General features: G+C 50.4%; 1 protein-coding gene across 3 annotated transcripts in view; it reads left to right on the forward strand.

The window, feature by feature from the left end:
• Positions 1-13,377, forward strand: part of CCL22 (C-C motif chemokine ligand 22) — a 43,159-nt gene extending 29,782 nt beyond the window's left edge. For 2 of the 3 annotated variants that reach the window (XR_004301813.1, XR_004301814.1), the window contains exon 3: positions 10,138-10,211. Coding sequence is in view for 1 of the 3 variants with exons in the window: in XM_032424566.1 (XP_032280457.1) it covers positions 8,571-8,640; positions 10,138-10,261; positions 12,784-12,868 (279 nt within the window). In the remaining 2 variants the exon portion in view is untranslated. Of the gene's footprint in view, positions 1-8,552; positions 8,641-10,137; positions 10,262-12,783 lie in introns of those variants that run through there. The other variant, XM_032424566.1, reaches the window with a different exon arrangement.
• The last annotated feature ends 227 nt before the right edge of the window (positions 13,378-13,604 follow it).

Below are 13,604 nucleotides of genomic sequence, written 5' to 3' on the forward strand. Positions count from 1 at the left end.
CTCATGCATGCTACAGCACTGGTGAACCTTAAGAAATTAGGCGGAGAAAGAAGCCAGACACACAATGCCACATGCTACGTGGTTCCGTTCCTATGAAATGCCTGCAAAAGGCAAACTCAGAGAGACCAAGAGTAAATTCGTGGTTGTCAGGGGCTGGGGACAGGGGCGACATGGAGGATGAGTGCTGATGGGCTCAGGGCTTCTTTCTGGGGTGATGAAGATGTTTTGGAATGAAATAGTGAAGGTGGTTACACGCCTTGTGAATATCTTAAAAAAAAACACTGACTTTTATTCCCTTTAAAGGGGTGACTTTTTATAGTATGTGAATTGTATCTTAAAAACAAAAACAGAAACCCGGGGATCCAATCCAGACTCTCTAGTGTGGCCCCAGCAGATGGCTTCCGGTGCCTGAGCCTTGGTTCCTCATCGAGACATCAGGCATCAGTAACTCAGGCTGTTACGGACTCCACACATGGCTTGCCATTCTCCCTGGTGCCTCTGGGCCTAATCTGACCCCAGCTGCAGAGGGTGAGCAGTTAGGGTGCAGCTGGGCTGGTGTCAGACCTGAGCGCCAATTCAAGCCCCAGCACTCGCTGGCTGTGGACTGTCTCTGTCCTTATCTGATCATCTTCTCAGTTTCCTCATCTGGGAAATAGGGATGATGATGGTGGCCCCTTCTAAGTGTTGCTATGGGGAGATGGTGAGATAGTGAATGTATAATCCAAGACCCAGTGCATCTGGCTCTCAGTGAGTACCAGTTGGCATCATCATCAATCGTCATCATCATCAATCGTCATCGTCATCATCATCGTATAGGTTGTCATTGTGGCCAATTAGCCCCAAAGTCTTTTACTTCTTCCTCCTCACCCCATTCTCTCCATATCAGGATTTCCCACTCACCTCACAGTCTGCTTGTCTGGCCCAAGTGGTGGTCTGGACCTTCAAAAGATCTTGCCTCCTGGTTGGGCTTTTGACCATTTCTCTTTGCCCACAAGCGCGCAGACTTGCCAGCCCACTGTCCTCAATTAAATGTGCCTATCCTTCCTTCCAGCTCCTGGGAAAGCTGGGGTGCTGATCTTCACCCAGCCAAGTGGAGGGATGGCGGGATGCCCTCCGGGAGGCTTCAGGATGGACTGGGGGCTCACAGCCGCTCCCAAATCAGGGGTCTGGTGAGTCCCCACAGCCCCACGTGGAGCCCCCTCCTGGGACACCCCCCCTTTCTGCTTTTGCTGAAAAGGGGAAGCTCTGAGGCAGCTGTCTGGGGCAGGGACTTTCTCTTTGCATCTCCCTGGAAGCAAAAGCCCAGATAATCTACTTCTAGGAATTTATCCCCCACCAGATGCATTCCCCTTGGTGAGTTTGCTCAAGGAAAGTTATTTTGGCATTTTTTTTTTAAATTTAAATGAAAAAGACTGGAAAAACCCAAAATGCCCATCAACAGAGGACTGGCTATATACATTTTGGTATGTTTATACAGTGGAAAACCACACAGCCATTGGGAAGCACGAGGCCAATCTAAGTGTACTAACAGGCACGCTTCCAAGATGCATTTTAGGTGAAAAAAGCAGAGTACAGAACAGTATTTTGGTATTTACTATATGCTGCCCTCCCTCCCTCCCTCTCTTCCATTACTTTCAAAGGAATACCTTTATATAATGTGTTTGCATATGCTTACACTGTTTCTGAAGGACAAATAAGAAATCGTTAAGCCTGTTTTTCTCCGAGGAAAAGAAATGATACACAGAGGGGTGGTGGTCAGAGGTGGGAGAATTACTTCTCTGTCTACCCCTTTTGTGCTGCATACATTACAAATGTTATCTTTTTGAATAAGTCAGTCATGCACGGGGGCGGGGGAAAAGTTTCAAACCATACAAAAGGATATTTGGTGGAAAATGAAGCCTCCCCTCCTCTGAACACCTGCCCCCACCCACTGTCACGTTCCTGCCTCAGGGGCGACTCATGAGATCTAAACTATGTATCGGTGTGAATACCCATTTATATGTAATCATGTATATTTTTATTGAGGTAAAATATGCATGAACATAAAATTTCCCATTTTAACCACTTCAAGGGCATAGCTCTGTAGCTCTAAGTACATGAACAGTGCTGTGCCGCCACCACGACCATCCCTTCCAGAACTTTCTCAACTTCCCAAGCTGAAATTCCGTCCTATCAAACAGCCCAGTCCCTGGCACCCACCAGGCCACTTTCTGTCTCCGTGAATGTGACCACCTCTAGGTACCTCCTATAAGTGGAATCCTACAGCATTTGTCTTCTGTGTCTGGGTTATTTCTTTCTTTTCTTTCTTTTTTTTTTTTTTTTTTTTAAGATTTTATTTATTTATTTGACAGAGAGAGAGTCAGCGAGAGAGGGGAACACAAGCAGGGGCATAGGGAGAGGGAGAAGCAGACTCCCCGCTGAGAAGGGAGCCCGATGCGGGGCTCGATCCCAGGACCCTGGGATCATGACCTGAGCCGAAGGCAGACGCTCAATGACTGAGCCACCCAGGCGCCCCTGTCAGGGTTATTTCATTGAGCAAAATGTCCTGGAGGTTCATCCTTGTTGTAGCATGTGTCAGGATTTCCTTCCTTTTTAAGGCTGAATCATAGTCCATTGTGTGCGTGTACCACATTGTACTTATCTGTTCATCTGTCAGTGGACCTTTGAGTTGTTTCCACTTTTACGTATTTTGTAATAAACAAGAATTAATTTAAACGAAGGAAGTTTGGAGAAAAGCGGATTTGATCTGGGAGCTTTTCAGAGCGAGCTCAGAAGGATAGGGGCAGCATCACCCGCCCCCTAGGAGGGGAGAAAACAGCCCCATGGGCAACCTCCGGTGATTCCCACCTTCGGCCCGAGGAACTCCCCTTTCCTTTCTTTGAAAGCTGGTCGCCTGAGTCCTGCCTGGGAATTCAGGGCTCCTTGAACTCTCTGCCTGCCTCGGCTCCTGCTCTGGGGAGGCCGAGGGGTCCTGGAGGGCAGAGCCTGGCTGGCTGCTTGAGTGGCTCACCCTCCTCCCAAGCCTCAGGGAAATGGGGTGATGAGGCGGCAGAGGCTGAGCCGGCAGGAAGGCTTGGGGCCCTGTAGAGTCCCTTGGGACGCAGGTGCTCTCTCCAGGGGGAGCCCCTGAGCCCACCCATGGAGGGGCCTCCACCCTGGAGGGCCCCGTGTAAGAAAACCCCAAGTTCAGATGAAGAACCACCAGACCGGTTCTCTGCCTGTCACTTACAATTTTCCAATGACAGCTAATTTTTCACAGGATGACTTCCACATTTAAAAAAGTATTTCTTCTTTTTTCATGTTTTTATTATGAAACACTTTTTTTTTTTAAAGATTTCATTTATTTATTTGAGTGAGAGAGAATGAGAGACAGCACGAGAGGGAAGAGGGTCAGAGGGAGAAGCAGACTCCCCGCTGAGCAGGGAGCCCGATGCGGGACTCGATCCCAGGACTCCAGGATCATGACCTGAGCCGAAGGCAGTCGCCTAACCAACTGAGCCACCCAGGCGCCCCATGAAACACTTTTTTTTAAAAGATTTTATTTATTTATGTATTTATTTGAGAGAGAAAGAGAGAGAGAGAGCACGTGTGCCTGTGGGTGTCGGGCAGGGGAGGGGGTGGGGAGGAGCAGAGGGAGAGGGAGAGGCAGAGGGAGGGGAAAAGAATCTCAAGCAGGTGCCCCGCTCAGCAAGGAGCCCAAGTCAGGGCTCCATCCCAGGACCCTGAGATCATGACCTGAGCCAAAACCAAGAGTCAGAGGCCCAAGCGACTGAGCCACCCAGGTGCCCCCATTATGAAACACTTTAAATGCTCAGGAATTTTGTAGTTCAATGATGGCTAGCATATCCACCGCCTAGCTGCAACATTGTTCATATTTGGCTATATTGGATTTGTCTCTCTCTTTCCTTCTCTGGGATATCACTATATATATACAAGTACATAGACATTCACAACCATATGTATGCACACACACGCATATGCACTAAGCACATACACACATGCACGCACATATACAAACACACATATGTTTACACATGCACACAACATGCACCTATATTCACACACATATACACGCACATCTATATATACACACACCTACATAGACACATGTACATACACAGACATATATATTTCCCCTGAACATGGACTCTTCAAAAGTAAGGTCCTCGTGACCTTCACCCCTAAATGCTTTAGTGTGCATCTCTTAAGAACAAGGACATTCTCTTACATATTCTTAAAGTCTTTATTCCACCTAAGAAGATCAACAATAAAGCCCTAATTATCATCTAATATTTAAATTTCCCCATCTGTCCCCAAAATGTCTTTTGTAGCAGGTGTTCCAAAACTAGGATTCAAAGTCCACATATTGCACATATTGGGCTGTTATGTCTCTTAAATCTCCTTAACTTTAAATGTCCCTATCCACTTTTTTCTTTAAACAACATTGACTTTTTGTTGATCTCAGGATAGTTACCTTGTAGAGGGGCTGGAAGGACCTACCTTCCGGAGATGTCTGTCTTCTCATGAGGTCGTTCATCTTCTTCCAGCCTCTGTATTTCTCACAAACTAGAAGTTAGGATTAGAAGTTTGATTGGATTCTGGGTAACACCTTTTCTTTCTTTTTTTTTTTTTTAAGACTTTAGTTTTTTAGAGCAGTTTTAAGTTCACGGCAAAATTGAGAGGAAGGTCCAGAGAATTTCCATGTACCTTCTGCCCCAATGCAGGCATAGCCTCCCACATTATCAACATCCCCAGCTAGAGTGGGCCATTTGTTACAACTGGTGAACCTACATTGACATATCCTTATCACATTGTTTACATTATGGTTTCCCTTGGCTTTACATTTTCTATGGGTTTGGACAAATATATGCAATTGACATATATCCATCATTGTGGTATCATAAGGACTATTTCCACTGCCCTAAAAGTCCTCTGTGCTCTGCCTATTCATCTCTCCCTCTCCCTAACCCTTGGCAAACACCGATCTTTTTACTGTGTCCATAGTTTGTCTTTTCCAGAATGTTGTAGACTTGGAATCATACAGTATTCAGCCTTTTCACACTGGCTTCTTTCACTTAGTCATCTTTAAGTAAATGTAAGATTCCTCCATGTCTGTTCATGGCTTGATAACTCATTATAACTCATTTCTTTTTTAGCACTGAAGAATATTCCATTGTCTCAATATGCCACAGTTTATCCATCCCCCTACTGAAGGACATCTTGGTTACTTCTAAGTTTTGGCATTTATGAATATGAATGTAGGCTTTTGTGTGGACATAAATAACTTCTCTGGGGAAATGCCAAGAAGCGTGATCACTGGATCCTATGCTGGGAGTACGTTTCATTTTGTAAGAACCTGCCAAACTGCATTCCAGAGTGGCTGGACCATTTTGCATCCCCACCAGCAAGGAATTGGGGTTCTCAGTCCACATCCTCACCAGCATGTGGTGCTGTCAGTGTTCCAGATTTTGGCCATTCCAATGGGCACGTTGTGGTACCTCACTGTTGTTTTAATTTGCATTTTCCTGATGACATACGATGTGGAGCATCTTTCCGTATGCTTTCGTTTTCCTTTTTTTTTTTTTTTTTTTTTAAGATTTATGTATGTATGTATATATGTGTGTATGTGATCTCTATACCCAACGTGGGGCTCAAACTCACAACCCCGAGATCATGCTCCTCCAACTGAGCCATTCTTTTTTTTTTAACTGATAAAATATATATAACATCAAATTTACCATTTTAACCATTTTTGAGAGTACAGTTCAGCGGCATTAAGTACATTTACGTGGCTGTGCACCCATCACCAGCACCCATCTCCAGAACTTTTCCATCTTCCCAGGCTGAACCTCTGGGCTCATTAAACCCTAACCATTCCCTCCTCCCTCCAGCCCCTGGCAACCATCATTCTACCGTCTGTCTCCATGAATTTGACGACTCGGAACCTCATAGAAGTGGAATCATACAGTGTCTGTCCTTCTGGCCTTGGGTAACGCCCTCTGACACGAGGTCTTCCCAGGTGATGCTGTGTACTTCTAATGACTCTCCATCGGGAGGTTCACAGGAACCCCCTGGCCACCTCCTGCTCCCCCACCCGCTCTGCCCCAGGTGCTCAGCCCTCTCTCCCTGTCAGGGCTTTTTAGATGTATTTATTTATTTGAGAGAGAGAGAGCACCAGCATGCAAGCAGGGAGAGGGGCAAAGGGAGAGGGAGAGAGAGGATCCTCAAGCAGACTCTGCTGAGCGCTGAGCCCGACGCAGGGCTCGATCTCACGACCCATGAGATCATGACTTGAGCTGAAATCAAGAGGCAGACACTCAACTGACTAAGCCACCCAGGCGCCCCTTGCCCTGCGAGGTCCTTTGCACTTGCCTTTTCTTCCCTGGCAAGCTTCTTGATATCTTGTGCATTTCAGCTTGAATGTCACCTCCTCATAGAGGCCTTTACTGACCACCCAAAACTGCTCCCCAATCATCACTGTCTCTTTTCCTCTGATTTTCTTCACGGCACTCACGATGGCCCGATATTACCCTGTTTGGTATTTGCCTCTTTATCGTGAGCCTCCAGGGTAAAATCTACGCTAGCAGGGATGTGTTCACTGCCATGTCCCAGATCCTGGCACATGATGGGGGCTCGTATTAGTTCCCTCTTACTGCTATAACAGATGACCACGAATATAGTGGCTTTGAGCAACACAAACCCAGTTCAGGAAGTCAGATGTCCTCAGTCAGTTTCAGTGGGCTGAAATCGAGGTGTCAACAGGGCTATGTTCCTTCTGGAAGCTCCAGAGGAGAATCTGTTTCCTTGCCTTTTCCACCTTCCAGAGGCTATCTGCATTCCCATGGTCCTGCATCTCCCAGACTTCTGCTTCCATCATTCCGTCTCCTCCTCTGAGTCTGACTCACTCTTACAATGACTCCGTGAGGCCGTTGGGCCCACCTGGAGAATCCAGACAACCTCCCTATTTTACAATCTTTAACTTAAACACATCTGCAAAGTCCTTGTTACCATGTAAGGTCATATATTCACAGATTTCGGGAATTAAGACATGTTGGGAGGACCGTTATTTTGTCTACCACAGGGCTCAATAAATATTTGTTGAATGAATGAATAAATGGATGGATAGGACCCTTTGCAAATGGAGGGCTGAGTCCTGAATTTCTAGGCTGGCTCAGTCACTTACCAGCTGTGTGACCTTGGACAAGTGCCCTTATTCTCTGAGCCTCAGTTTCCTCCTTCGTTGGATGTGTTCTGACCACCCACTGTGTACCCCACTCTTGGTAGATGCTGGAAATGCCAAGACAGATATAAGCAGACCCTTGTCTTCCAAGAGTGTGGAGCTTGGCTTCTAGGAAGGGGTCTGAGAAAGAGAAAACTTGACATAGTTTGCTCAGGGCCATGTTCTAGGTCACCCCACAGAACTTTCAAGTCATGAAGGGGTGTGCTTACCTAGAAGGTGACATTTCAAATGGCTCTTGTGCATCAGTAGGAGTTTATTCGGTAGAGAAGTAGAAAGGGCATTGATGGCCAAGCTCTTTGAGGAAGTGTGAGGAGTGTGGCGTGACCCCTCAGAGGAGGGAGACCAGTGTGGGAGGGAGCATGTCTGGGAAGGAGGCCTTGAGGGCCACAGTTAGGAGCTTGGGCTCTGCCCTCAGGTCAAAGGACCACGGCAGGGTTTTGAAGCGGGAGAGAGGCCCGTGCAGCTTGGAATGTGGGCCGCACTGGCCGCTGTGTGTGGAGAGGGAGAACTGATGGCCAGCGTCGGAGCCCAGGGTGGAGGGGCCTGGACTGGGCAGGGACCATGGGCATGGGAAGGAGGGGACATATCCAAGAGACAGATCCAAGAGAAATATAGGAAGTGGATATGGTGAGAGATCGAGAAGGGGGTGGATGAGGAAGAGACTGGAGACAGCTGGGAAGGAAGAACAGGCAGGAGGGAAATGTGTGGAAGCTCTTTGCAACTGTTGAGGGGATCATGCATTGGCCCAAGTTGGGATTTTGTGAGAAGCGGTAGAAGATGCTGGTGGGGGGCACAGAAACCAGCCCAATGGGTTCTCAGGCCTCTCCTTTTGAAGAGAGATCAGGGATGAAGATCATCAAGGCTACAAGGTGAGGGTTTAGGACTGGTCAGCCCCTGCCCACATCCTCACTGCCTTACGAACAACCACTGAGGTAAATAGGTAGGGGTGTGAAACCATCTCCCCCATTTCCAGACGGGCAAACTGATTCCCAGAGACATCCAGTGACATGGTGAAGGCCATCCAGTCCGTGGACCCTGGGGAGCACAGGCCTCTAAGAAGCCCAGCTCATGGGGGATTTTACAAGTCTCCTGAGACTCAGAGGGGAGGACAGGTTGGGGGTCCCCTCTGAGCTGTTCCCAGCCACAGAGAATTTCCTTTTATTTGGAGGAAGCGGGAGTTCTTCTTTCATAATGTGAATGTCAGAGATTCTGAGCCCACCAGTGACTAAGAGCCGTCTGAGGCTTGTGGGTGTAACAAGTGTTTAAATACCAGACCTTCCTGTCATCCGGTGATTACAGACACCTGGGCTGGGACACAAAGGACAAGAGCATGGCCAGCCTGAAGGCTCCGCTCCTGGCTGCCCTTGTCTTTCTTGCTCTGACACAAGCAACTGAGGCAGGTAAGGCTGCAGAGAGGGAGGGCTCCCTGTGGAGGCCAGGGTCAGACACTGTGGTATCTTCCTCATGAAGAAGAAAGAGCACTGGACTGAGAGCAGATGACCCCAGTTTGCTGCTAGCTCTGGGCTAGTCACAGTGCTTCCCTGGGCCTAAGTTTACACATCTGTGAAATGGGTAGTCTCGAAGGCTTGTAGTCTAGTATCTGTCTCAGCTGGTAGGGGGCATGGCCTGGGGTCCTCTACTCCAGAGAACTCAAGCATAGGACCCTTTGGGGTATGGAGAAGGAGCCACCAAAGGGGCCCATCTGGGATGGGAAAGGGCAGGAGCTGGGGGGTGCCTGGGTGGCTCAGTCGTTAAGCATCTGCCTTCGGCTCGGGTCATGGTCCCAGGGTCCTGGGATCGAGCCCCGCATTGGGCTCCCTGCTCAGCGGGAAGCCTGCTTCTCCCTCTCCCACTGCCCCTGCTTGTATTCCCTCTTTCGCTGTCTCTCTCTGTCAAATAAATAAATAAAATCTTAAAAAAAAAAAAAAAAAGGCAGGAGCTGGGGTAAGGGGTATTCTCTTGGAAAGCTGGTCCTGCCCCCCCAACACCCCATGTTTGCTCCAGAGCCTGCCCTCAACACTGAGTCCCTAACTTCTCTGGTGTTGGGTCAGGGCACGAGCACTGGACTGGGAGATAGGCAGCTAGGAACAATAATTACTCAGTTTTGGGGGTTCCTGGGAGCTTTTCCTGCCTTAAAGGCCCCATTGGTTTGGTACTATTATCACCCCTTTGGTCGGAGGAGACAAGTGGGCCTCAGAGATGTTAAGAAACTTGCCCAGGGTGGCCTGGTGACTCGGGGCAGAGCAGGACTCGAACCCAGGTCTGCATGACTGGACTCTGCCTGAGCCCTTATCCTGACTCTCCAGAGTCATGCTGTGTGACCCTGGGCCAGACATCCTCCTCCTTGAACCTCAGCCTCCCCGCGTGCACCACGAAGTTTGGAGTAGGTGTGAGCTGAAGCCGACTTCTGTGATTGCCTGGGCACTCATCAAAATGCACGTCTGACTCCGCAGGGCTGGGGCTTGAAGGTGCAGCCCCCCAGCCCTCCCACCCCTGGAGCCTGGATCCAGTAGCTCTGAAGTGGGATCCGGCTGGGGCTGGGCGCCAAGCATTTCTGACAAGCTCCCAGGTGAGGCTGACGGTGCCCGTGCACGGGCCTCACCTTGAATGGCTGGGGCTCCTTCCTGTGCAGTCTCGGGTCCCACCTAGAAGCCTAGGGCTTCGTTGATTCTCAGTCGCTGTGAGTCCCTTTTCCTGGAGCTGACCACCTCCCCGCCCCCAGCCCAGACTGGGCCCTTTGTGCTCCTCAGAGACCCTGAGCCTGGGGACTCTGAGGCTCAGAGTCCTCGGGACACCAACCTTCCACATGAGAATAGAAGTGCTGGCTCAGAGGTTGGGGCCGAGGGTGACCTGCCTATGTCCAGCTTGTGAGTCTTCTGAGCACTCCCCTCCTCCAGGGCCTTATGGCGCCAACGTGGAAGACAGTATCTGTTGCCGGGACTACTTCCGTCACCCTCTGCCCCTGCGCATGCTGAAGTTTTTCTACTGGACCTCAGACTCGTGCCGGAGGCCTGGCGTGGTGTGAGTATGGAGCTGGGGAGGCAGGGCCTGGCCTTGGAGAGCCTGCCAGGTTTGGCCCAGGAGGGCCCGCGAGCAGGTCGGGGGGCAGACCCAGGGATGGGAGGAGTGCAACTGGCCTCCATCATTGAAACGGCTCAGCCCAGGCTTGGGTGTACCAAGAAAAGAAGTCGTGTGGTCATTCAACAAATATAATGGGGCGCCTACTGGGTGCCGAGGACGCGGAGCTGAATGAGCTGGGCGCCGGCTGTCCGTATACACGATAGAGTGTGTGCGTGGGCAGTGCGGAGCCGTTAGCACCGGGAGCAGGGTGCGGGCGGCGTGCCCAGAGCCTCTGAGTCAGCAGCGATGCTCCCATCAGAAGCATCTGGAATCCTCCCCAGCTCCCTGGGAGTTATTCGAGGCAGCCCATTCTTCCCCAAAGAGTACTGAGCTGACAGAGAGTGTATCCCATGGCCAGACGGCCAGGCGCGGTTCTGAGCATTCCTGTGTGAATTCGGGTCACCCTCGCAGCCTTCCTACGAGGAGCGTGATCATTTGCATTTTGCAGATGGAGAAACAGGTGCGGGGTGTGTGTGTGGGGGAGTGATTTGCTCAAGGCTGCCCCCGCTGGAACCGGGACTCCTGGATCTCCGTTCAGGGCTTTCGCCTGTGGTTCTTGTTCTCTTTTGCCTCTTTCTCTCCATGTCTTTGCTTCCTTTTCCTTGGCCTGGAGCCCGAGGCGGCGACTGCCACTGGCCGGGTGACGTGGCCTGTCCTTGGGGCCGCCCCTCCAGACTGCCGCCTGCCAACCTGCTCAGCGGGGTGTCTGGGCCTGGGGCCTCATGACCCCCTTTGAGGCTCCATCATTTTTTCATCTTCCTCCTCCATATTCATCTTCCATCCCTCACAGGGGTGTGTGGGTGAATAACAAAGAGGGCTGAAGTGGGTTTGTGTCGCTTCAACGCTGAGCCTCAGTTTCCCCATCAGTATAACAGGAGTGATCACATCTATCTATTTCTAAGGATTTGGCTTTTTTTTTTTTTTTTAAGGATTTGACTTTTAAGTAATCTCTACACCCAACGTGGGGCTCGAACTCACAAACCCGAGATCAAGAGTCGCACGCTCCACCCACTGAGCGTGCAGGCACCCTTCCTTCATTTATTTTTATTTATCAAATCTGTAAAGAGTGCTTGCTAAATGCTAGGCACTGTTTAAGCACTTTATCAATTTGAACTCATTTAATCCTTGAAACAACCCTACGTTGTGGGTACTGTTCTGATCCCCTTTTGCCAGGTGAGGCAAGGGGCACAGAGAGGTTATAGAACCGCTTGAGCAGCACAGGACACGGTAATAGTAAGTGGAAGGTGTAATGCTCGGCGCCTGGCATATAATAGATGCTCGGTAAAAGACAGCACACGTGATTATTGGATTTAGAGCCAGAAGGAACTCTAGAGAGAATGTGTCTTGACAAATGGGGAGATTGAGGTTCAGAGAGGGGCTGAGTCTTGCCCGGTGCAGCCGGGCAGGCTGCCCACGTGGCCGAGATCAACATTGCCGCCTTCTTTGTTCTTTCTGTTCATTGGTTGTCCGTGGGGTGGGGGCAGGTCAGGGGAGTAAGGGGAGCCTGGAGCTTCCAGGCCCCATGGACAGGCTCTTGAGAGGCAGGAAGGGAGTCGAGCTGTGGGGATGTCCCTGACTTCCAGCCAGCTTTAAGTCCATTTCTTCCAACAAGGGCTGAGGCAGAGTGCCCCAAGGGCCTGGCCTGCTACCCACCACACCTTGGGCAAGGGTGGGAGACTTAGCCCATGATTGCCGTGTGATCTTGGGCCAGGGCCTGCCTCTATTCTGTGTGCTTTGGGCTCCTGGGGGCACAGCGAATCAGATCGTACCAGCTCTGGCACTCGGGCAAGCTGCTTTACCCCCTTGGGCCTTACTTTCCTCACCTATGAAAAGGGTAGAATAATAGGGCGTCATAGGATTTATTAAGAAAATCATTGTTAAGAGTTCGGGCCAGCTCCTGGCGCAGTTACAGAGCCCTTACTCTCTGCTGGGAGCTGCTCTGAGCACGTCAGTTTGTATTAACTCATTTAATCTTCATTCAAATCCTATGAGGTTGGACCATGATTATCATCCCCATTTTACAGATGTGGAAACTAAGGGACTTGCTAGCAATGTCAGAGCTAGGATTTTAACCCAGATAAGCTGGCTCCAAATTCATGCTCTTGGCTCCTACCCAATATTCTCTCCCCCAAGGCAATGTCAGCAATGGTCCTGAGACTCCTGGGCACTCTATTCCCTGGCCTGACCTGGCACTCAAGCCTGGGGCTGAGGGACTGAGAGTCCAGGAAGTCCTAGCCGCTCTTCTCCCCCTCTCCCCCTGAAGAAGTGTGTTTACATACAGCAGGGGCCTCATACATGCTAAGTGACTCTGTACGGTGGGCATCTCTGCACACAGTAAGTGACTCATAAACGCTAAGCTTCCAGAGAAGGGCTGTGGCACTCTTGCCACATGCTAAGGCTCCCTCATTCTCTCCTCCTTCCAGCTTCGTAACTGTCAAGGACCGGGAGATCTGTGCTGACCCCAGAATGCCCTGGGTGAAGAAGATTCTCCAGAAGCTGGACTCATGAGGACTCATGGGCTTGGCTCGTCCAGAAAGGCTCACAGAGCCCCGCCTCCTGGCCATTACAGCTGCCCCCCAACACAAGCCTGGGCCAACAAATCCCTCCGCCATCTTTTATCTCTGTCCCTGAAGCTGTCACCCTCAGACGAGCCTCCACACTCTCACTCATCTCCCCTCTTATCCTTCCAAACCGTCCTCTGCCCGACCATAGCCAGAGAGGCCACAATCCTGCTCAGTCACTCCCTGGCTCAAAACCCTCCCATGGCTCCCCATTTTTGCCCCAGGCTGAGGTGAAAGCTCGGGAGCCTGGCACCCCTGCCTCCAGCCCTGCCTCACTTCCCTTCATGCATATTGGACTCCAGCTCCCTGTTTTCCAAACTCATGCCGTACACATCCACTTCCAGGTCTTTCTCCAGGCTGCTCCTGATGCCCAGAATGTCTCTCCATCACCTGTGTGTGTCCAACCCTCCCGGCCCTCCAAGGCATTGCACAACCCAAGCAGCAAGCAATTGAGTTTTATTTTTCAGATGTCCCCTGACCCTCTGCCCTCTCTTAACAGCCCCAATCACAGTTTGCCCAGAATTCTCAGGACTTGGGGGCTTGCCCTTCAGCCCCACTGGTTGGACCAAGGTCCCACGCCGGAGTTACTTTGTCTCCTGGCCTCTAACACAGAGCCCAGAGCACAGGGCCTGGCTCAGAATCAGGGCTCAATGAATGGCTAGAGGCTGAATCAATAAAAGTAA

The sequence above is a fragment of the Phoca vitulina genome, unplaced genomic scaffold, assembly GCF_004348235.1.
Source record: "Phoca vitulina isolate PV1807 unplaced genomic scaffold, GSC_HSeal_1.0 scaffold30, whole genome shotgun sequence".
Taxonomy (NCBI): domain Eukaryota; kingdom Metazoa; phylum Chordata; class Mammalia; order Carnivora; family Phocidae; genus Phoca; species Phoca vitulina.